General features: G+C 39.5%; 1 protein-coding gene across 1 annotated transcript in view; it reads right to left on the bottom strand.

Annotated features, from left to right (window-relative positions):
- Window positions 1-5,840: 5,840 nt before the first annotated feature.
- Window positions 5,841-25,101, bottom strand: part of LOC149139839 (DNA-directed RNA polymerases II, IV and V subunit 3-like) — a 112,902-nt gene continuing 93,641 nt past the window's right edge. The window contains exons 2-3 of the mRNA XM_089446602.1: window positions 6,730-6,967; window positions 5,841-6,295 (exon numbers count right to left, since the gene is read on the bottom strand). Of these exons, the coding sequence (XP_089302728.1) occupies window positions 6,023-6,295; window positions 6,730-6,967 (511 nt within the window). The 3' untranslated portion in view covers window positions 5,841-6,022. The remainder of the gene's footprint in view (window positions 6,296-6,729; window positions 6,968-25,101) is intronic.

Genomic DNA, 25,101 nt, shown 5'->3' with positions numbered 1-25,101 from the left:
AAATCCATTTGGATCTGTTGTCTCGGCCCTAAAAATATAACTTGGCATACTTGCTAGTCAATATTGCATGGTGGTATCCCTATCGCTATATGTTGAAGGATCTTCAGTGCCCAATGATGCAAATGCCCCATGAGTCCGTGCCAAAGCTCCCCCACGTCTTTTCCATGTTCACGCCCTGCCTTGCTGCTCAAGGCTACATCTATCTCAATCTATAGCTTGTAAAGGTTCTTCTCCCTCACACCAATATGTTTCATGGCTCCAAATTCTAAGTGCTTGAGGTAGGTTGTTCCACTTCTAAAAATGACATCATAACCCTTGTCCTTTAGGGTTCCTGGAACATAGAGGACATCCTTGAGACATAGAGGGTTACCACACTCCCTCTCAAAACTAATACTACCCACACCCTTGGTCAAGTACCTGCCATCATCTCCTACCTCACTGTGAAACTGCATGTCCTCCTTCAACTAGTTGAAATATTCCTTGTTCCCATTCATGTGAAAGGACATCCCAGAATCAATGTACCACATGCTGCTACCCATTGAGCTTTCCATGCAATCTATCAATGAGAAATCCTTCTCAAATTGAGAAGTAAAATCATCTACCTCAATTTTTTTTGCCACATGATCCGTACTAGACCCTTTCTTCCGATTAGGACACTCAATAGAATAATGTTTGAACTGGTGACAAGAGAAGCATTTGATCTTGCTCAAATATTTCTTCTTTTTCCTTAGCTCTTCTTGCCCTTGGCCTTGCTTCCTTTGTTCACCAAGGCAAAGTTCTCCTCATCCTCTGTATTCACTGAAATTTTAACTCTCCTCCCCCTCTGGATTTCTTCTTGGGTACAGCCTCCCCACAACCTTTCCCAATTGGGAAGATTCTCTTTGCCACTAACTACATCCTGGAAATTCTCCCAAGACTTGTGAAATCCCAGCAATGCAAGACTCATAAGGTCGTTGTCTGCTACAGTCTTACCCACTTCATCTAGCTTGTCCTAAACCTGGGCAAACTTGGAAAGGTACGTAATGATGGTCTCTCTTTTGCTCATCCAGAGATTTCTTAGCTTGTCCTTCCTTCTTGGCATCACTGGTTCCCTAATACAAAGCCAATATGGCTTTCCACATATGGTTTGTTGTTTCTTCCCATGGAGATGAGGGATAATGTGGTCTTTGACCCCCTCAAGAATGATCTTCATGGTCTTGGTGTTATTCTTGTTATGTTGGATCAATTATTGGGCATCTGTGGGAGCAATTTGTGGGTTCTTGCCCACTCCAGCTAGCTCGTCCTAAACCTGGGCGAACTTGGAAAGGTATGTAATGATGGGCTCTCCTTTGCTCAACTAAATATTTCTTAGCTTGTCCTTCAAAAAGCTTTTTGACATCACTAATTCCCTAATACAAAGCCAACATGGCTTTCCACATATGATTTGTTGTTTCTTCCCATGGAGAAGAGGGATAATGTGGTCTTTGACCCCCTCCTCCTGGTCTTGGTGTTCTTCTTGTTATGTTGGATCAACTATTGGGCATCTATGGGAGAAATTTGTGGGTTCTTCGCAAAATCTAGCACCCCATTATCTTCCAACACTATTGAGATTTGCGCCCCCCATGAGCAGAAGTTAGAGGCTCCCTCTAAATAGTAATTTGCACTTAGTCCTTGGAATGACATATTGTTATCAAAATATTGCTCTTCAAACCTCTAGCGCAAGCCTACTAACTTATTTGCACTCTTCACTGACTGAACAATTCTAGTGTTGTTTTTATACAAAGTATGGCTCTAATACCATGTTAATTTTCTTGAAACTCTCCAACTACTTAGATGGATTCACTGAAAACCAAGTTTAACTTTCACTAAGATACAAAGTTTCTTAACTTTCAACATGTAGTGGAAAATAAATGAGATAAAAACACATGCTCACAAAATTGACATGCTTGTTTTACCCAGGAAACGCAAATAGGAAAACTTGCTTTCTTTGTTGTGGTCTTTTATTGATTTGAGCAAATGGATCTATTACAATTCACGTTGCTACTGCAGCCAACAATTTTTCATTGAGAAAGCTCTAGGCTTCTACTCACTATTCTCAGCTCTACAATTGTTGTCGGCCTGCTTTTGATCACTGTTATTGGCCCCTGAGAAGATGCTCTCATCTCTACTCGTGATGTTGGCCCTGCAAACTACTGTTCTCTGCTGAAGATAGTCTCGAATTTCTTTGAGAACCCTAATCCTTGCTCCACAATCCTTGCGCACTATTGCTCCTCAATCTATGCGCACTCCACACAAAGAATGGTCAATTAAATTGTGACTTTGTCCTTCTCTTTCAAAATAGAAATTGATGCATGCAAGGAGGCCTAGTCAAATGCCAATTCACACTAGTGTTATAAGTTTTCTTTGCAAGTTAATTGGAGAAAGTCCTAGTTACACTTGAAAGAGCTCTCTGTTAACTAGCTCGAGTTGCACATTGATCTCCTCTAGTTGTGATTCGAGTTAACTGGGGACTCAAATCATCCTCTCTTCACTTATCTCTGAAGTCTTAACTCGACTTCACTGAACTGTCCCCGAAGTCTTGACTCGTCCTAACTGGACTTGTCACTACCACATCATCCTGTAGTCACTACACATGCAAACTTGATGACCATTAAAGTAAACTGGAAATCAACTCATCAGTTGCTGAAGTCTATCTCATGAACTCACATTCATGCTAGAGAAAGACTAATTTGTATTGGCTAAGGAACAAGGTAAAAGACCTTCCTTCACTACATTTTCAACAATATATGCATTCAAAAAATCATTTATCTTCAACCATGAAGAATTAGGGGACGTGCAACCTATCACCGGAAGGGTCTTTAAATGATCCATCTATTTATAAAGGTTACCCTTCCATCTAGATTGCCTTTGACATCAATAACAACGTTTTTCAACAGTTCAATATCATTCCTCACTCTATAGGTATGTAGTTAATGTGAAACATTGGTTTCTTTTAAGACCAATCAATTTAACTATTCAAGTCTCTACTCATATTATTGGAATAGCACAACACTATTTGGAGGTAGGAATGACCAAGAGGCTGTGGATCATTGACAAGCTGATTTGGGATAAATCTTTACCTGGGGGTTTTTTGACCTGGGGGTCTTTTGACAGCGCTTTCCAGGGAAGAAATTCACAGATTAGCATAGGGGGAGTATAACATATCCAAGAGGACCATCATTTGAATTTCTGAGTGCTTGTGTGGGTATTGGCACAAACAATAAAGTAAAATTACTCGCTTTGAGAGCCTTACTGAAGCTACCTATAACAAAGCACATGACAAGGCTTCAAGGCTTCAGGGCTTTGGAGACTCATCTTTTGTAGTAAATTGGATGTTGGGAAAGCAGGTGAGACTTTAGCGAATCAGCTCAAGGAAATTTTCTAGGAATTTACTCAAATCACCTATTCTTATTTTTTCAGGAGCTGAACTGAACATGGAGGCTGATGCATTGTAAAGACAGGCTTGACACAGACATTTGGAAGAGCTTAAACATAAAAGAGACCAGGTCAGACTGGATATGCAACAAAGAATCATAGAAAGGATTTTTTATCCAGCAGGACTTGTTCTATGATGGGCATAGTTCATGCTTCTTTTGATCAAATATTATTTTTACATGATTGAATAAACAAGCAGATTGAAGCTGTAAGAGAACAATTTTGAGTTCCAGCGGAGTTGTTCTTTTAATGTGCACAATATGTAGAACATGAACATCTCATGGAGGCTTCCATTCAGAATTTTTTCTTTTCTCTTTTCTCTTTGCATATATATAACCTGCACTATTTTGTAATGTGCTTTTGCATCTGAAGTACATACTTATTATCCCTTTTAAAAATAAAAATATGCTTTTTCCTTTGATTTTCTTTTTAAAAGATTAAATTTAAATATTCAAATATATGGCAAAATATATATATATATATATATATATAGCTAATGTAAAAATAAAAAATGAGAGCTTAAATCGACCAATGTTTAAGGTTTAGTAGAGAATGCTAATAATCAGGATGAAGCTTTAATTTTCCCAAGGACACAAACTACAATGCGAATAAGACAGTTAAAAATTTATGTTGGTGATTCTCTAAACATTATACAATAAATGAGAAGCCTGACATTCACTAAGTCATCAAGCTTAGATGGACTGATGTTCAGAATTCGAAGGATTGCCAGGGATTTTTGCCTTATTGGAATATTTCCGTATCCTTCAGAAACATAATTCACAAGCAGATTCTTGGCAAATAAAAGCATGCTCATGAACCGGATGAGAAGTCTATCATTAGCTAAGTCATTAAGTCTAGATAGACTGATCGACAGAATTCGATTACTTTGAAATATTTCCATATCCTTCATAACTATAATTCCCAAGTAAATTCTTGGCAAAAAAGAGCATGCTCATGGAACAAGGTTTGTTGTAAAAAAAAGGGGATCCATAATTCCCGAGCAGATTCTTACAAGATAAGAGCATGCTCATGGACTAAGGTTTGTTGTATAAAAGGGGTTTCCAGGTTTGTTGGCAATAAGAGCATGCTCATGGAACAAGGTTTGTTATACAAAAGAAGCGGTCCATAATTCCCAAGCAGATTATTGGAAAATAATAGCATGCTCATGGACCAAGATTTGTTGCACAAAAGGAGTTTTCCAGGTTGATAGAGGTATGGTAATCTAGGATCGTGTGGCCGGACCCATTTCATCTTGCCTTTGTACTGGGAGGCTGAAGAGTCTTGGGATTTAGTCTTATTGGTGTTCTTATTATTCTCTTAAGAATGCTCCAGTGCAAACTATGGATGGATAACATCACCCCTGTTGTTGTGGCCCACGTGACACTAGAATTTCAAAGAATTATTCGGAGATTGGACCATAGAATTTCGAAGAATTATTAGGAGATTGAAGAGGAACTCCAAAGAACGGTCTCACAACTCAAAGGCGTGTGTATGCCCAATTTGAAGCATTGAAGGGGAAAAAAATGCAGTTTTCCAGGTGAGTGGCAGCTCAGAGAACTAAAATTGAAAGGATGACCTCTGACATAACATGTTTGTACAGCTGATTCCAGATTCTGTTAGAATCCCAAAAGCCTCAGTAGGCTCTCCCAAAAATGAAGGAATGGAGGAAGATATTGTCCATCAAGTTGTGGGAACCAGGTGAGACTGGCAGCTCAGAGCACTGAAATTGGAAGGCTGACCTCTGACATAGAATATTTGTACAGCTGATTCCAGAGTTCTGTTAGAAGAACAAAAACTTCAGTAAGCTCTCCCAAAGATGAAGCAATGAAGATAATGTCTATCATGTTCAGGGAAACATGGCAATTGAAGAAATTGATATGGACAGAAAAGCAGAGAACAATCAGAACACTTTAAAGATATTGTCCATCAAGTTCAGGGGAACATGACAATTGGAGAAAATGATATGAAAACAAAAGCAGAGAACAATCAGAACGTCCCCGCAATGGACAAATTTTCCATTAACTCTTGCCGGTTTTATGTTTTGTATAGAATTTTATGTTTGGACAGTTTGTTCGAATTCATACCACTAGGACTAATATTTTTTGAAGAATTTTAAACAACTGACATTTTTTTTGAAGTTTCAGAATTGGACACTATTTAAATTTTAGATTGTATTAATTTCTTATAAGATGCAGGAAGAACTTCCTTTTAATATAATTTTATCCATTTCAATTTTTATTTTTTATTTTTAAAGAGTAAATTTAAACATGTAATTTTCAAAAAATCATATACAATAAAATTCTCAAAATTTAGGTAAAACTTAAAAAAAAAATATATATATATATATATATATATATTGAAGAAAAACTCATATAAACTGATAAAAATAAATTAGAAGATATTGCTTTCTATATGACCACTTACTATGCCCGTTGTAGAATTAACTAATTTCCTTTCACACGCAGTACTTACAAGAACCAGCTAATTACCTTTCACACATGTTTATAAGTTTTTAGGTTTCAAACCTGTTACTAATATAATACATTAAAAGCAGCTGGATTAAGTCAATTCATTTGAAGGCATAGCCACTCATATGAGCATTGAATTCACCAAATTGCTCATCGTCTTCCAACATAGGTCGCACATTATCAAGCTTTTGCTTTAAAACGCTAATAGCATTAAGAACCAACTGAGTGGCCGTAAGTACACCGGTCGTTTCAACACTGAAAACAAAATGATCTTCCTTAGCAACAATGCTAACAAGCCCTGCCACGCCCATGGCCTCTGCCTTCTTTAAAACCTCTTCATCGTAGGTGTAAGCTTCAGCATTCTCCACCTCTATCTACTTCAAAATTAGAGAACACAAGTTTAGTATGATCAATTTAAACAAAAAAGAAAGAAAAGAATAGACGAGCTTTTGTTTAATCGTAAAGTAAGAGAAAACCAAGTTACAGAGTATAATAAGAAGTAAATAATTGATATGAATAAAAATGAGCTTACGACCTAATAAAGTTATATGATCATAAATTTTGGAGTGAACACAACCTTGTGATCTGATAAAATGGTTGATGATAAATTTTGAAGCAGGTTACATAAGATAAACTATATATATATCTTCAACCATATTCACAACAATGCCAATATAACAAGTTCAACTATTATTTGGACTTTTTGCTTGATGTGGACGACTGTCACTATAATCTGGGTATTTAATATTGGAAGAGTAGAAAGAACTTGAAAAAGAAGTATAAAAGGTGAAATGGGAGTTGCACTCACCTCTTCGGTGTCGGGGTTAATATTAAAAACTTGAGTAGGACTGCTAAGCACAAATTCTTGCTTTTGCTCGAGCGTTAATGTATTTGCAAGCTCATGATTTATATGAATTTCAGGCACTGCAAGAAAGCTGACTGTTGCTGCTGGCGACCACTTTGCATGGTCCTTCCCCACCCCTTTCCTCGCTAAGCAACGCATCTTCAGTTCTTGGCCTTTGGCCAATTTGACAATGATAATCGGCCTGTACAAATTCATTTTCAAATTATTATAAATTTTATTGATATTATCTAGGCGGAGTGTCCACTCAAAACCTTGGACATCTCCAAATTTCAGACACAATTTATCTCACGAAAAAACTGCTACAATATTTTTTTAATCTAGTATAATGGATTCTAAATTTAAATCATATTTCATAAACTTACACCATTTTAATATGAGTTTAGTTTATCGTGTCATATCCTTAATCCGAAAATAACAAAGGAGGTGCTATCAATTTTCCTAATTTTTTAAAATAAAACAATTACATTAAAATGAAGAAAAATTATCTACAATAAATTGCAACATAAACTGACATTTGATGGGTGAGTGGTAATCCTGTCGCACAAATTGATGATACGGGCCTGGGCCTTGGAATTTTGAGACTGCATGCTTACAATGTATTATCCTCGTTTAATGAAAATGTTAATGTTAATAACCATATATAATATGGCAACTGTAACAACTGCCAAGTCTTGGACTTCATTCAGATTTTTTAATGCAGCAAATATCCATGGCGGATGTTTTAAAAAAATTCTGGGAATGGACAGTTTTTAATCTTTTGGGTTTATTTCAGAGAGGACTGAGATTCTTCTTCAATAATGGGAACTGTGGAATAATTGAAGCAAGTTGTGGAATAATTGAAGCAAGTTGATAACTTCTAGTTACGAAGCCCTTTAAAAACAAAATGCAGACAGAATGGAGAGATCTTTAGCCTTTTAAAAACCATCAGAGATGATAAAGGAGAGTTCTTTAGTCTCCTGGATCAATTACATAGAGTGAATTTCTTTTTCAATAATTGTAACATCGGAATAATTGAAGCGAGTTGATCACTTTTCGTTAGACCTGAGCTTAACCGGATAGTAGATTCCAGTCATCAGAGGGCCCAGCCACAAAGTCAAAAGTCAAACCATTGACTTTTTGGCTGGACCCTCTGATTACCTAAATCTAAAATTGGGTTGATGAACGTTAGTTAGGAAGCCTACCTTTAAACTGTTGACTTCGTGGCTAAAGCTCTTCGATGATCCAAATAATGGCCATTAGTTAGGAAGCCTTTTAAAAACAATACCTAAAAAGAGGATGGAGAATTCTTTAGCTTTTTAAAAACTTCTAGGGAGGATAATGGAGAGTTTTTTAACCTGTTGGGTTAATCACAGACAGGAATGAGTTTCTTGCCCAATAATTGGAACTCCGGATTAATTGAAGCAAATTGATACTTTTAATTAGGAATCCTTTTACAAACAATATGCACAGAAAGAATGGAAAGTCCTTTAGCCTTCTAACAACTTTCAGGGAGATAATGCAGAGATCTTTAGCCTTTTGGGTTAATTAATTACAGAGAGGAGTGAGCTTTTTCAATAATCAGAGAGAAGATATTTATAGTTGTAAATGTTATTTCAAGACATAAAAGAATTATGTTTGCAGCTACTTTGCTTCAACAGTGGGCTTTGTTACCACTCAAACCAGCAGGGGACCTAAGGGGTTCCTAAGACGGCAACTGCTAGGCTATGGGCAACGGTGGAGGCTTAGCCCACTGTCATCACAGCTAAGTCTCCCTGCGCTTTACAGACTTTCACCGATGGGAGGAGTCCCAGTAGTGTAGGGATCACTTGTAAAGTATATGTCAATGAATAAGGTGGAAGGTGACCCTGGAAACCCTTTTCCGAGGATAAAATGAAGAATGGAACTTGCTTGCTCTTTAAGCAAGGGACTTGGTATAAGCAAGGTACTTGGTCTTCCAAGGGTAAGGGTGAGGATTGGAGGGTTGAGGGAGAAGGAATAGACTTACGGAGGAGGTTCTCCATCCCTATAGTCCTTGGGAAACTTGGATTCCCAAATGGTCCTTCACAAATAATTTTTATTGAGAAGTGGGACCACACGGGGCCAAGTGGACCCAACCCAATGATGTTCCTATCCTGGACAAGGTGAAGCGAAAGGACCAAACAAGAATATTTACTTCAAAAGTTTGAATTGATCTTGTTGAGGTCTAGCCTTGGGGATGCCTAGGCAAAATTTGATCCTCGAGCTAGGGCTTGGGATTCCTGAAGATTCCACCATTAGAATTGCCTCAAATTTGGAGGAGAGGGAGAGGAGACCAAATTTTTTCCATGGGTCACTTCGCAGGAAATTGATGCCCTAGGTGACCTTTGAGGGCTAGACCTAGGAAAAAGTGATAAAAGGTGAAAAAGGTGAAGGGGATGACCACCCTTTTTAGGGATCAGTGCCTAATTCACTTGGGGATATGGAGTCAAGGATGATGATGAGTAAGAACTTGGTTTCTTGATCAAGGAGGCCCAGAAAGTCAGCTTCATCCAATGTTGAGAGAAAGAAAAGAAAAGTGACCTTCAAGCATTTATACTTCAAAGAAAATGATGCAAGCTTATCGAGACAAATAATCTCTAGGACATTTCATTCATATAACATTGACCCATACATTAAATTAGCTAAAACAAGCTCAATTCCACATTTCAATCATGTGGCAACTAGCCCTAATTTTAGCAGCAACAAGAATAATAACATCAAAATTTACTTACAACATTAAACATTTCATTCATATAACATTGACCCAGACATTAAATTAGCTAAAACAAGCTCAATTCCACATTTCAATCATGTGGCAACTAGCCCTAATTTTAGCAGCAACAAGAATAATAACATCAAAATTTACTTACAACATTATAGAGTATATCCAATCAGCATTTCGTTTACAAGACAAAGCTCCAAGACAAGATAAATAGCCCAAATCCATACATCAAAATTCATCCATCTCCAAAAAATATCCTCCAAGGAAAAAATGTGAAGTTCTCTATGATTAGAGAGATCCCAAGTCAAGTGATGATCCAAATGAATGTATCTAACATCAATATATAGCCTTCTAAGGAGTTTGAATTAGCCTATGGGTCTACATTAGCCCATAAAGATAAAATAATGTGCAAATAAAACCCGTATTGGTGACAAGCCCACCAAACTAGCTCACAATTGTAAAAATAAGCCTCACAAGGGGCCAAATAATAATATGTACATGCCGTAAGGCCCTCCAAAGGCTCAGTAATATCTTGAAGTTCCATATTGAGGAATAAATTCCTCAGAATATGATGGACAAGGGGGTGGCCCCTTGTTCTCCAAGTAGTAGACCTGTGATACTCCCAGTGGATCTAAAGAAACATAAATGACCCCATGGGTCTCCATATGACCCACCTTACCTTGGACCCACCGATTTGCGATTTGCGATATCGGCGATCGGCCGATCACAGACTTTGATATCTTCCATTATCGCTGCTTCAGTAAAGACCCGATTGCGATTTGCAATGAGCCTAACCCTTAGCCATTTTTCCTTTTTTTTTGGCTTTGAAAGGGTATCTTCAATCTGCCCTAACATCTGATCCAAGAGTCCATTTTTGGACTTCCACCTACCGTTGGAAAGCTTATTCCAAGCACTATCCAGTCGAGAGGGTCCGATTTAGCTTTGAGAGTTTTTGTGGCTTAGAAGATGGCTGCAAACTTCTATGTTCTTTGGTACTCTTTGTACAACTGGAACTCTGTTTTCAGAAGGTGACAACATTGGCTCCACCTGGGGACAGTGCCTTGCTAGCAAGGTGCTGAGAACCTGCAAACTGTGAACTTCTCCTTTGGGCATGGAGTCTTTTCTAAACAAACGATAATTTTGTGAAAGTGGAATTTTCAACATAAACTGCAAATTTCAAATAACAATTACAATACACACACCGATATCTACAATGAGTGCAAGACAGGTACCTCTAGTTTTGGAAATAGAGTTTGAGGAACTGACCATTTTCCAGCAGTTCCAACGATTCACCATCCAAATTTTCAAGCTGGTACGTGTTATTTCCTCTCTCTTCCGCAATCTTGAAAGGGTCGAACCATAGCGGATCAAATTTTTTGTGGTTGCCTTTGTCTTCCCCTCGGACTTCCCATTGGAGAACTAAATCTCCTAGTTGAAGAGGTTGATCCTTAGCCTTCTTGTCAAACAGGATTTCATCTTTTGTTGGTAATTTGACAATTTGGCCCCCACCGGTTCTCTATTTTCATAAAGTTCGACGAGCTGATTTATCCTTCGTATCAGGGCACTTGGCTCTTCCTCAGCTTCTTGTAGTAACTTCGCCACCGGCATAGCTAATTGGATCTGAAAGACTGCAGCCTTACCATACACTAGCTCAAAAGGTGATTTTCTGGTGGATCGTTTAGGAGTTACTCAGTTGGCCCATAGGGTGACCTTCAATTGGGAGTCTCGGTTCCTCTGATTCTCAGTGATGATCTTCTACAGCACCCTCACCACAGTTTTGTTTGAGGACTCAGCTAAGCCATTACCTTGAGGATAGTAGGTAGTGGAGTGCTCGATGATGATATTGAATTTCTGGCAGAAGCTGATGAATTTGGCAGATTTGAAGACCTGAGCATTGTCAATGATAATTTTGATAGGACAACCAAAGCGAGATAATATTTTCTCCTCCATAAACTTAATTACCACTGAGTCTATAGCATTTCTAGCTCGGATGGCCTCTACCCACTTGGTGAAATAATCTGTGGCTGTTAATATCCAGTTGTGTTGGCCACTGGACAGTGGGTTTATTTCTCCTATGACGTCTAGTCCCCACTGTCTGAAAGGTTCTTCCACATTCACTACAATCAGGGGGAGAGGAGAAAGCTTTTGTCTCTCAACAAACACTTGGCACCATTGGCACGACTTGACTTGGGAATGAACATTTCCAAATAGTCTAGGCCAGTAGAATCCTGCCTTGAGGATTTTATGTTGTGGTCTTCCAGCAATGACCTCCACACACTCCTCCATGAAATTCCTCAATCACTTTATGGGTTTCGCCCTCTACCAAACATAACAACAATACTCCCACCGGGTCTTTTCAGTAGAGTAGACCATTAGATATGATATACTTTTGTGCTTGCAATCTCAGAGTTCGGTATTTGGATTTATCCAGCCCCAACGGGTACCTCAGGAAAAAGAGATAATGAATGATGTTCTTGTACCAGGGTGATCCCTCTCTTATCAGGTTTATCCCTAAAGCTTGGCGATTAGACTTGGATAAAACCTTGGCCAACCCCTGGCTTTTTATGAGCTTAGTAGGCTTTATGTCTAGCTCATATTCTTGTATCTTTGCTATCCACCTACCCCTTTTTCCTTCGTTGTCTCCTTGCACCAAGATGTCCTTGACCGCTATTGTTGGGACAAATGTTGTGATTTCCGATTGTAGCACATACATATGAAATGCCTTCAAAGCCTTGACTAGTGCATAGGCTTGTTTCTACAAGATGTTATATTTCAGCGCAGCATCCCTCAGGACTTGGTTGAAGAAGTCAATGGGTTGTTCATAACCATCTTTATTCTTCTGTAGCAAAACTGCGGCAATAGTATGCGAAGAAGCAAAAGAGAAGATATACAAAGGTGTTGAATAGTCGAGGCTGACTAGTACCGAGGCTTCAGCCAAAGCTTCTTTAATTCTAATGAAATAATCTCAGGGGGCAAGTCTCCACGTGACTTCATTTTCCTTCTTAAGCATGTCTGTAATACCCTTGAGTCTTGACTATTTATGCATAGTTGGGTATGAACCTCCTCAAGAATTTTATTCTCCCCAAAAAGGCTTGGACCTCTTTCTTATTCCTGGGTAGAGGAATATGGCTGACGACTTCGACTCGTTTAGGATTGATCTTCACTCCTTCCTGCACTACTATGTGTCCTAGTAGCTTCCCTTCACTCAAGGCGAACTGAGATTTCTTAGGATTCAAAGAAAGACCATACCTCCTGCATTTCTCAAAGGTGAGCTTCAAATGGAGGATGTGCTCTTCATCAGTCTTAGAAAAGACTGTGATATCGTCTAAATAAACCACCACGAATTTGTCTTTCTCCCCTACGAAAGCTATATCCATAGCTCTCTGAAATGTGGCCCCTGCATTAATAAGACCGAAAGGCATGTGAGCATACATGAATGTTCCCCACGGGGTGGTGAAAGTAATCTTCTTCTGATCATCAGGGTGGACTGCCACTTGGTTGTAAACAGAGAACCCATCCATCATGGACATACTGACTGAGCCAACCACCTTCTGCAATATATTCTTAGGCAACGGGTAGTCGTCTTTCAACGACGCCATGTTCAGGTTCTGAAAATCTACACATAGCCTTATTTCTCCATTCTTTTTCCAAACAGGGACTAAGTTGGCCACCCACTCAGAGTACCTTAAAGGCCCTATGAATTTTCCCTGTCAAAGCTTCCTCTCTTCTTTTTCAATGGAGGGGAGTAAGAGTGGATTTATCTGCCTGAGTTTCTGCTTGCATGGTTTTATTCCACTCTTTAAAGGAATCTTATGTTGAATGATGTTAGTATCAAATGCTTTTAAATCCTCATAAGACCAAGAAAAAACATCCTTGTAGATTTTGAATAGATTTAAGTACCTTTGTTTATATTGCAAGGGGATTCCTTTTGATAGCTTGACCATCTAGGGTTCATCCTCTGAGCCGATATTGCAATCTTCTACTTGATCGTCCATCTCCGGAGCCATTGGTTTGGAGGTTACGTCATCCTTATTAAAAAGTCTTTCCAGTGGGACTAGTCCATGAGGAATGGTATTCCCTTTCAGTTGTAGAATTTTGCGTCCAACCACTGTGTCTTCCCACGAAGTGGTTTCTTGATCTGCCTATTTTTCCTCTTCTTGATCGATGGTTGAGTTAGCGAACTCCCCAACAACTTCTATAAATCATTTCACCTACTCTCTGTCCTCAAATACATGCCAGTGCTTGACATTATCAGGTATAAAGGGTCTGTATCTGACTTCCACCTCATACCTGAGGAGCGGATTTTGAGGGGGCTTGAAACTGCTTGCTGCTACAGCAAGGGAATTAGCCATTTTGTTTCCTTCTCTAGGCAAAAATTGGATATTAAAGGCCAGGAAGAAGTTATCAATTAGATCCCACACTTCATTTCGGTAAGTCCTCAATCTGGGGTGTTTGGCCTGGCACTGATTTCTGATCTACCTTATAACTAGCTCAGAGTCTCCATAGACCATTAGGCATTCAATATTCATATTCTTTGTCGTCTGTAGTCCAAGGAGCAATGCTTCATACTCAGCCACGTTGTTGGTTGCCTCAAACTCTAGCTTGAATGAGGGGTATCAGGCTACCCTCAAGGGATACCAACAATACTCTTGCTCCATTTCCCTCTTTGGAATTTGCTCCGTCAAAATATAATCTCCATACTTTGTTTTCATTTGTGTGCTGGTGTTCTACTTGCCTTGTTAGGTGTACTGATGTTTCTTCTAAGATGGTCTCATCTTCTTCTAGGAACAGGCAGGAGAGGTCGCTTTCTTTTCCATGCACTGGGGAGTTTTTTGGGTCTTTAGCTGGGGTCATAGTTTTTGAAAATTCGGACTCTCTGTACAACCTCCTTTGTTCACCTCCAAAAGTGGGAATAGTGGCATAAGTTAGATCTAACTTGATAGAGCCCCTCACCTTGGAACCCCAAGACCTAGATAGGAGCATGCCAAACCGAGGGGGAATATTTGCCACTACTATGTCCATTACCACACTCTTCACAGGTATCTGAGCCAAGTTTACCACCAAATCTTTTATCATTCCTAAGCATTTGACCCTCTTAGAGTCAAAGGAGTATAGGTCCTTGTAGAGCCTGGTGATTTGCAAGGCAAGTTGTTCCATCACTGCTAATGGCATGAGGTTGTGTGAGGCTCAAGAATCCAACATGCAATTATGCAGTAAAAGGTCATGGATTACCAGGGTCACATAGAGGGGTGCAGTAGAGGGATCAAGTTCGTCCACATGAGGCCCAAAAACAACCATTGGCCTTTCTTCTTGAAGATTTAAAAAATCGTGAGAGGTGGATGGAGGCATGAATTGAGAGACTTGAGCAAGTAGGCCGCTTTAGAAGCTCAATCAGAGAAACATGAATCTTTACCTTTTAAAGCTCCTTCTGAAGATTGAACACAAGTTGGCCTTTTTCTATACCTCCTGGCTCTGCTTCTTCTTTACCACTGGCAGTTTTTAGCAGAACCAGTGCCTTCCTTTTGGTGTGTTCTTCGAAACTATTTCTCTCCTTATTTAAGGAGACTTTTGTCTTGGACAAGTTAGGATTCATCTTGCCTTTCCCTTTATCTAGTACTGGGGGAATATCTTGGAGAGCAGTTCCCTCTTGTTGTTTTGGTTCCCTCGACCTCTTTCTTGAAGATCTTAGATCATACCTTTGGTGTAGTTGTGCTTGCATGAAATCCGCAAACTGTTTACAATAATAATCTATATCCTCCTCATTTGTTGTTGCTTCTCTATCATGACTGGTCTCCTAGTGAGCCATATTTTCATGTTCTTCTTCAGAGAAAGTGGAATACAAGTTTCCCTGCATCTCATGTGTATCTGATGATTGTTCATCGGGATCATCTTCTAAATATAGAGGATGAGGGATCTAATCGAGTTGTTCCTTTCTTTCCCTTGGAAGTATCTGCAATGGAGGCCTTCTATACTATGGGTTATAACCCCGGTTGTTGCCTTGAGCATTCTGTTTGGAGAGACTCTTGTTCTCAAGTTCAAGCTTTCCAACCTTATGTGATAAACTCCTGATGAGTTTATCTATTTCATCCCACTTCAAATCCGATGATTCTTTAGCTTGACTAGAGGAGGATGCTTCTTCTTTCCCTTTTTTATTCTCAGTAGGTTCCTGCTTTCCTCTTGACTTCCCTGCCGAGGTGAAATTTGCTTCCACCTCAAGAGCATCGACTTGGAGTTGATCTAAAGTGAGAGACTTCCTTTCTCTTAGGGTAAAACCAAAGTCGGATTCAAAAGCTCCCAAAAAAACTACGCGAGCAGCAGTTGGAGGAGGCTTTATCTCACCAGGCAAGTTATTATACTGCTTGTTGAACCTGTTTATAAATTATGTCTTTCGGCTTCTTCCTCATGGCATTAAACTCTGTGAGGAGGTACTCATGATTTCTCTTTTCACCCCATTTTTGTGTAAAAGAGTTTTCTAGTTCCTCCCAGGTAGTGATGGAGGCATTAAGTAGGGCTTTAAACCACTTTCTGGCTTCTCCATCAAGGGATTGTACAAAGAGTCTCAAGACCACATCCAGTTGTTCTACGTTTAAATTCTCAACAAAAGCACAAAAGGTTTCAATGTGTCCCTGTGCACTAATTTTATCCTCCCCATTGAACCTAGGCAGAAGCTTTAGGTAGTCCTGAGGCATAGCACTTAGGGGCTAAGGTAAATCAAGAGGGGCATACTTATTTAGCAAAAAACCCAGAACAACCATCTGAATTAATGGAGGGGGATTGAGATTTGCTTGAGGAAATTGGGCCAAAACCACAGTGGTCGAAGTGGCTAGACTGAAAGCAGGGTATGTAAGGGTCTTAGGAGTAAATCCTGAGTAGTGAGTAACAGTAGATTGAGAGCAAGATGAGGAAGCTTCAAAGGCTGGTGAGATGGCAACACCGATAGTAGGAGTTTTCTCCTTCCAGACTTTCCTGAAAATTAATTTCTTTGTGTCAGATACAAACGGGCCTTTCTGCTGAGAGGTATTCGAGCGAGTGTGAGGCTTTTTAAAAGCCAAGGTGATAAATGATAATGGGGCTTGTGGAGTCGCCAAGGTGATGTAGATGCAATCAGAACATCTTTTCTCAACTACACAAAGAGTGCTCAACTTATCGTATCCCAAGGGAAAAATCCTTCAATAAGTTCCCCGACAACGATGCCAAAAGATGTTGTCGCTCCCAGAGAGCCTTGGATTGCTTACAAGAGGCACATCTAGATTTTGTATGTCTCAAATGATTCTCAAGAAACTGGATACATCACATATATATATATATATATATATATATATAGATAGATATATAAAAGGAATGGATTGGTTCTTTCATCCAAAGGTATAAGTCATGTATTTCTGGTACTTCTTCACATATACAAATCACATAAATATATGAATAAAATAGTGAAGGCCAAGTAGTTCAAGGAGAGAAATGAGAGAGGATAAGGAGTAAGAGTAACTCATCACGTAGAGCTTAAAGCAACAAGAATTCTACACTTAACACATAGAGCTTCAAGCATCAAGAATTTCTACATTTATCTGAGTTACAGGTAGATATAATGGACAAAAGAGAGATTGGGTGCTATGATTCATGGAGCACAATTTTAAAGATATAATCTCAATACATGCATTAATAAGTCAATACAAATGAATCTATAAGAAAGTATGAAATATTTCTAGCAGTAACGATTACATGAATTCAGAGAGGAAACATGAACAAAATGGATTTTAACAGAGGGATAACATATGTAGTACTCGAAGGGGTAATCACCACCATTTCCTTTATATTCTAAAGGATCTGTATTATAAAGCTATACAGTCTGAAAATAACAAGTAGATTTTCTTTAGGATTTTTGAACCTTTCTTAAGTGTTGCTTCCCACTATTTATCTGGAGAGGGTAGCATTGCACATTGATTACAACAAAATATCTTCAACCAAGTCTCAGTTGTCAGATCGACTAGCTGTCTTGGCCAGGGATGGCTTTGTGGCCCAAAAACATTACAAAATATTAATTGCCTCATTAAATGGCGGCACATTACAGGATAACAAAACCAATCAACAATCAGATGAACATGTCAATAAAATATCTTCGTGCCCATCCCTGTGATCGCCTCTGCTTTAGGTTGAATTTTGCTCACGGTCTGGCCCTGTGTTACTCAGCCGACTCCCGTCGCTTCGACCTTTACTGCTTGAACCATTCATCCTTTAAAGCTGGGAGTGGGCAACTATTAGTCTCATGCTGCAGTACAGAAGCAGAGGACCCCTGGGCGGTACTTGGTCTTCCCTTTGTATGGAGCACCATGCTCGATAATCAAGTCCTCCCGAGCACCCAAGTCTCCATTTACTTCTGTCAGCGTTGACCTTGGTTACGTGTCACAAGGGGCCTATCTGGGTCTGTCCATGCCGAGTTTGAATGCTCCACCTGTTTTCTTAAATGCCACAACTGCGAACCCATCACACCTTTAAATTTCTGCACTACCTAGTCATGGAGTTATCACATTGGGACTTTCCATAAAAAAATCTATACAAGATGGGGCCTTTCAATCCATTTTAGCCCTTTTTGCTTCATGTGACCGAGGGCTATGCCCAGGTGTTTAGTCCTCGAGCGCTAGGGCCTTTGGACTCCCCTACGGGGGTCTTCTTCCTTTGTTACATAGAATCCCGCACACCAGTGGCTTGCCTTTGATATCCCCCCTTGACCCTTGCAATCTCCAATCTATGGGATTGGGCCCACCCAAGGTATCGCAATCACAATACGGGAGAGAGGGCCTCTTTACCTTTTCATAGCGTTGGCCAATTGTTCGAACACGAGACTTTAAGAAAGCAGGATGCATAAACTATCGCATCCAGGAAGGTCTTTCGCATATCGCAATCACAGGTCGGAAGGGACTTCGGCGGAGGAGGGAACTTTGCTTTGTGCGATCACCAATTGCCGATTTGCGATGGGTAACGTCATCACTGCCACGTGTCACTTTGTGAGTGGTGACATGTGTCACCCAGAAATGACCCCATAGGGCCCTGAAAACGCTAGATCAGCATGCCACGTTCTTTCGTACTTCCACATCATCTTTGTACTGCCACATCATGATCACATCAGCTGTCATGTGGATTCATCAAGACCAATGGTATTTTGCCACGTGGCCCCCTGGAGGAGAGAGAAAAGGGTCCGCCTAGCCTTGGTTTTTCACTGCAATCCTTTTTTAAATGGTTTTTGGCCCCTCCCAACGCTTTACACTATATCAGGACTTTTAAACTTCACAGTCTTTTTAACACCAGTCCCGTCCAAAATCATCAATCGTCGATAAGCCGATAGACTGTGCACAGGACCTCCAATCACCAATACGTTGGACTCGCCGATTTGCGATTTGCGATATCGGCGATCGGCCGATTGCAGACTTCGATATCTTCCCTTGTCGCTGCTTCAATAAGGCCCTGATTGCAATTTGCGATGACCCTGACACTTAGCCATTTTTCCTTTGTTTTCTGGCTTTGAAAGGGTATCTTCAATCTACCCTAACTTCTGATCTAGGACTTCGTTTTTGGACTTCCACCTACGATTGGAAAGCTAATTCCAAACACTATCCAGTGGAGAGGGTCCAATTTAGCCTTGAGAGCTTATGTGGCTTGGAAGATGGCTGCAAACCTCTATGTTCTTTGGTACTTTTTGTACAACTGGAACTCTATTTTCAAAAAGTGACAACACGATCAATACAGGTGGGTGAGGGACCACATGGCTGGCTCAAGTGGCAGAGAAATGGCACAACGAGCTAGTAGGAGGTTGCAGGGGGCTTCCGGTTGATGTTCATCATGGAGAAAAATTTCTCTTGAGGATATCACCCACAAAGTGGTGGGTAACAAGCTTCATATATTATTGCATTGTTTGTATGTGAAGTCAAGGTTATAAGACATGGATTGTGGTGATTGGTGCACAATTAAGCTTCATCTACATTTGATGGTTGTCAAGCATTGAGAGGAATCAATTCTAAGTGCAGCATTTTTGAGAGTGCAAAAACTTGAGAAAAGGTTGGACTTTAAGAGATTCGATCTTCTCAATGATTGGTAATTCAAGGTTAAGATAAATCTCGGTTAGTATATTAAAAGCCAATTTAATGTCAATATTGCACTCAAATCACTTGTTACAACCTGACTTTTAAACTGTATAATGCAGCTCTTGACACAATTGGGCTCAAAGTCTCTCTGGAATGACTTTCTCTCCCACTAGACAAGGGCCGAAGGCTAACCTCCTAGGTGAAGTGCGGGAACAAGGATATAATCAGGAGCAGTCAACCATCCAGTTTTCCCTGTGATTCATATTAATATGCTCATAACATTAAATGAAAGCACAAGATTGCTAAAATGGTTAGTACTTGTTGATAGATGACCCATCTTCCTTCAAGAAGAATGCTAGATGGAAGAGAGCACTGACCAGAGCAATAGGTGGAGAGCTCTGACATAAAGCTATCTGAAGACCATCATAGGGCTGCTGGCTGGCTGGCTGTCAAATGAGGAGAAAAAAATTTCTTCTATGGGTTACCCACTTTTGGTGGGTAACAGTCACCACTAACTGAAAATGGAATTAGCCAAAGGGATTTCAGTGGCATCTGAAACATGGCCACGACATTCAATAATAAGGTTGTTGCATGTACGATGTAACTATGTTTGCAGTTTACCACACCCTAATCTTGGTGAAAACTGGGATATTAATCTGAAAGCTTAATATGTAGCTTTTGCATGGCTGTTGCTCTGCAAATTCTGTAGCATATTGTCTGTAAATTTCTTAATATCATGTTCTCGTATTTTTGTTTGTGTATTTCATTTCCTGTCATTATAATATGAGGGAAGAGCATATTTAGAGAAAAATGTACTAAAAAAGCAACCTCTGGGTCTTTGATCCAAGTGCTGCTCATCCAAAACAAAAAGGCAGATAATAGATTCTTTTCTACAAGACATTCCAGCATCATCCTCCACTTTTAGAAGATGATTTCATAGAAATCAATGATCTCACAAGCAACCTAGAGGAAAATACCTCTAGTCTAGGAAGTTTTGATGCAGCTAAACAAGTTATTTGATGCCACAGATAAGCTGATTGGTTTATTTATGCTTCAATATGTTGAATGAAATCTGCAATCCAATAGAGGGCAATTCTAATGGTTATGCTGAGTTATTGATACAAAGTGCTTACTTACATGAGTTGGTAGCGAGAATAGGCTATTCATGGGAATTGCCTTTATAGGTTGCATCTTTTGTTTTAATGGACATTATCTAATGCCTCTCTTTATGTGTTAGACACCTAATCATTAAGGATTTGGTGAGTTACGGATATTTTGTAAACATGCAAATATTAGAAATCTGAAACGTTGGAATAGGAAGAAACATTGGACACTGGAAGTTGAACTTGAAACCAAAGGTCACGACATATATATATATATATATATATATTTGCTTGGTTAATGGCAAATCAATGAAATTCAAGAGTTACCCAACCTGGCTTAACAAGGAATCAGAGCCAAGTTTTGACACTGCCCCTTGCTCAAACATATCTCGGTCTTTTTGCCATTCTAGCTTGTCATATATGTTTATTCCCTCTGCTCTCAGAAAATCCTCGCTCTTGCTGGTTTCCTTTCTATGTGTTACCACTCTCCTGCCTCTCCATCTCTCTGGTTCGCATTCCAAACAATTGCATGTAGTCCATTCCTGATGTATTATGTGGTGGAAACGCTATACTCCTTCAAGCTTTTCTTTCTTCCAAGCTTGCACTACTAGTTCCCATATGCACTTGAGCTTTAGAACCTCCATGTTGGTCTTCTCTTCTAATCATTGAAGAAAGCCCTTTAGACCTCTTCTAGAGATGCTTCAAATGGGTAATAGCGTCACAATGGCTCCTACACCTTAGATGTGAAGAAACATCTTAAATTTTCATCCACGTTAAATTTGTGGTTTAGTGATTTTATATCCCTTCTATTGGCCATCTACCCATTATCATTATTATTTTGATGCGATTGTGTACATCTCTCAACTTATGTCGATGAACGGTTGTATAATACTGTTGGGCATGTGTTATATTCTTTCCACAACTAGCTCCACGCGTTTGTTTCAAATTACATTACACCGGGCATAGTGGGGGGGTCGCAGGGGGGATGATAGCCCCCCTTGCTAGGGGTTTTGTAGGGAGCAGTAACCCCCTGCACAGGGTTTGAGGCAACGCCCCGGGAAAAAAATTTATGCGGACCCAATAATGGTTGGGTAGACCCAAGGATGGGGGCGGACACAAGGTGGGTGGACCTATGGTTTTGGGCATGGTTTTTGAGTATGATGGTTTTTTCCCATTAAACAATTGGGGCATAATTGTACATTTTATTGTTGACTATAATAGTCCTCCTATAGCTGATTTGATTCTTCTAGGCTTCTCTTTTGGATAATACAAGGACGTTAATGCAAGTTTTGAAAAAGGTTGAAGCATTCCTTTGATGCTTGTAAATAGACTTTTGTAGCAGACCTTGGTATTTTGGAGCAGACTTTTGTAGCATATCTTTGTTACTTATCAACATATTCTTGAGCATACTTTGATATTGGTTTTGAAGGAAGTCTTGAGCAGGAAGCAAACTTGTTGAAGTCTTGAAGCAAGTTGTGAAGGATAAAGTAAGGAAATCTATGGTATTGATCTGAGGGCGGCCGGGTGGTGCTAGGGAAGGAAGTTGTAGTTTCCTTCAAGTGGTTTTCGCCTCCTTCCAGTGGATATTGATAAACCAGGGGTTGTAGCTTCTTCCAATAAGGTCTAGTAAATTTCTTCGAGTTGTAGCTTCCCTTGTAATATAAATATATTGTTCATATATATCTTGTGTTCCTTTAATGTAATGTTATTGGTGTTGAATTTTTTGTAACTATGGTTGGTCTTCATAATGCATATTTGGCCATTGATGTATATTTTAAATTCTAAAGTCAAAAGAACTATATATTTTGAGTCATGTCCCATTTGAACATTTAAAAAAATAAAATTTGAATTTTTGAAATTAAAATCTTTGGCACCAAGTTTGTCAATTCGGCCTCCCTCCAAGTCAAGTCAGCCCAAGCATAGTCACACCCATTCGACTCGGTGAGTTTGCTATATAAAGACAGTTCGACCTCCTCCTCAAGGCACTAACTAGCATATCTCTCGAGCAAGTTTCTTCTAGGAAAGCAAGCGAAAGACAAGAAGGATAAGAAGGAAGAAAAGAAGGATGAAAGACATCTCTTTCTCTCTCTCTCAAGCTCACACGTGTGGCAATACTCTTTCTCACAACTCATAAATTTTTGGGCAGTTTCTATTGTAGGGGCCGAAATTTTGCTAAAATTATGGGTTTCTTGTAAAACAAGGAGGCCGAAATTCAACCTAGGGAAGATCAAAAGGCAATGTTGCTGGATTAGATTGGAAGGCTTGACTTGGAGGGTTTGACTAAGTTTGACCATAGATTTGTTGAAGGTTAGTTTGACCTAGTTGATGACTAGAAGGTATAAGAATTTCTCTATTGAAAAGGTCAATGTATTTTTCCCCTTAATGGGTTTTCCCATGGTGAATCTTGTGATCTCTTTGTGCATTGTGATCTCTGTTGTTTTACTACTTTTGTATGGCTGAATTTTTTAAGTATAATTGCTTAATGATATACTGGAAAACTTAAAAGAAGATCAACGTCATTAGAAGTAATTATCAATCTTAGAAATATTGTGCTTGTATTTATTGCACTAGAAAAATCAACATGGTATCAAAGCCTTGGTGAAGAAGAGAACATTGAGGTCACTCTTGAAGAAACCCTACATTGAAATCACTATTGTTGAAGTCCTTGTTGATTTACATTCATAGCTTCTTCTATGAAATCAGAGAACAAGTTAGAAGGAGCCTCAAATTTCAGAGCTTGGAAAACTAGGATTGATCTTATTCTTGCAAGGAACAAAGTTTTGGATATTGTGACAGGGAAAGTTGTAAAACTAGCAGATACTGCAAGAAAAGAGAAGTTCAAGGAGGATGACATCACTGCCATGAGTCTTATTGTGGATTCCATTAGAGATCATCTAATCCCCTATATTGCAAATCTTGATACTTCCAAGAAGATGTATGATGCCCTAACTAATCTATTTATTGTCAAAAATATTGGTCAAGCTATGAGTTTGAAAAATGAACTTCGTGATGTAAAGATGACAAGTGATGATATTGTGGCTTCATATTTTGTAAGAATCTCTCAAATAAGGGACCAACTTCAAGCTATTGATGAAGTCCTCTCTGAGAAGAAACTTGTGACTACAACACTCAATGGTCTACCTAGATCATAGGTATGAATTTGCAGTAGGTATAAGTAGTGGAAAGGAAGTTCCCTCTTTTGAAGAATTATTGACCTGTTGTGCACAAGAGGAATCAAGGTTTATATCAACATATAGAAAGGAAGAAGACCCTCAAGCATTTGCAACTTGATTCAAGGAGTCTAGAGGAAAGAAGAAGTTTGTCTTTCAAAACAAGAAGTTAGGAATAAGACCACTTCCTCCCCAAAAGAAGAAGGATATGTAAAAAAATCAATGCTATGGTTGTCACAAATTTGGACATTATAAGAATGATTGTCCTGAAATGGCCAATAATAATAAAAAGAGAAAAGGAAAACAAAATGCTTCCATAGCCATGGCTGCCTCTTCCAACAATGCCCTATCTAGCCTCAAGCTCAGCTTTATGCCTCTGCTCCTCCCTCCACTCATCAACAATTCGTTGATGATACCTTGTTAATGGGCCTCCCCACTATAAAAGAAGCCTTATCCTTCAAAGCCATCCTTTCCGGTTTTTTTGATGCTTTTGGCACCTCCATAAACCAGGAGAAGTCCAAACTGTTTATGTTTAACACCCCTCTAGCCATCCAAAGGAACATTGTCAGAATCATGGAATTTCAGAGATGCAACCTCCCTTCAAAATACCTAGGAGTCTCTCTTACTAACAAGCCCCTAGCTCGTTCAATATGGGAAGATCTTATCACCAAAATGGAAAAAAGACTAGCTAATGGGACCTTCAAATCTCTCAATTTAGCAAGTCGTATAGTTTTACTCAAGTCTGTGCTGCAGGTCGTTCCCCAATACTTGTACTTTGCCCTTGCGGCCCCCAAATCCATCTCCAACATTCTTAGAAACCTCTAGAGAAATTTCCTTTGGAGTGGCTCAGAGAAAAAGCAAAAGTGGGCGTTGGTGGCCTGGGACAAGTTGTGCAAACCTAAAAAAGCAGGAGTTCTTGGTTTGAGGGACCCTGAGCTAAAACGTGATGGAGATGGATTGCAAACCCAAACTCGCCCTAGGGCATCATTTGGAAAGCCAAATAAGTTCCTACCCACTCGCATGAGCATCTCATCGAGCTAAATGGGACCATCAAGGGCTCTACCATCTGGAACTAGGCTTGGGACAACTGGAAGCCTAGCAATGGCAGGGACAACTAGGGGGAATGGCTGGATGAAAAAGACTGGGACCCCCCGCCTAACCTTATGGAGTGGCAAGAGCTCTTGATCGAACTCCAGGAAAGACAAATTCAATTTTAAACAAATGAGGATAAGATCAGATGGGGGAAG

This window comes from Pinus tabuliformis, chromosome X (assembly GCF_031772625.1).
Source record: "Pinus tabuliformis cultivar Carrire ecotype Pingquan chromosome X, CPIR1, whole genome shotgun sequence".
NCBI classification, from domain to species: Eukaryota; Viridiplantae; Streptophyta; class Pinopsida; order Pinales; family Pinaceae; genus Pinus; species Pinus tabuliformis.
Note: the sequence above shows the minus strand (reverse complement) of the source record. Positions and strands in the feature narration are given on the sequence as shown.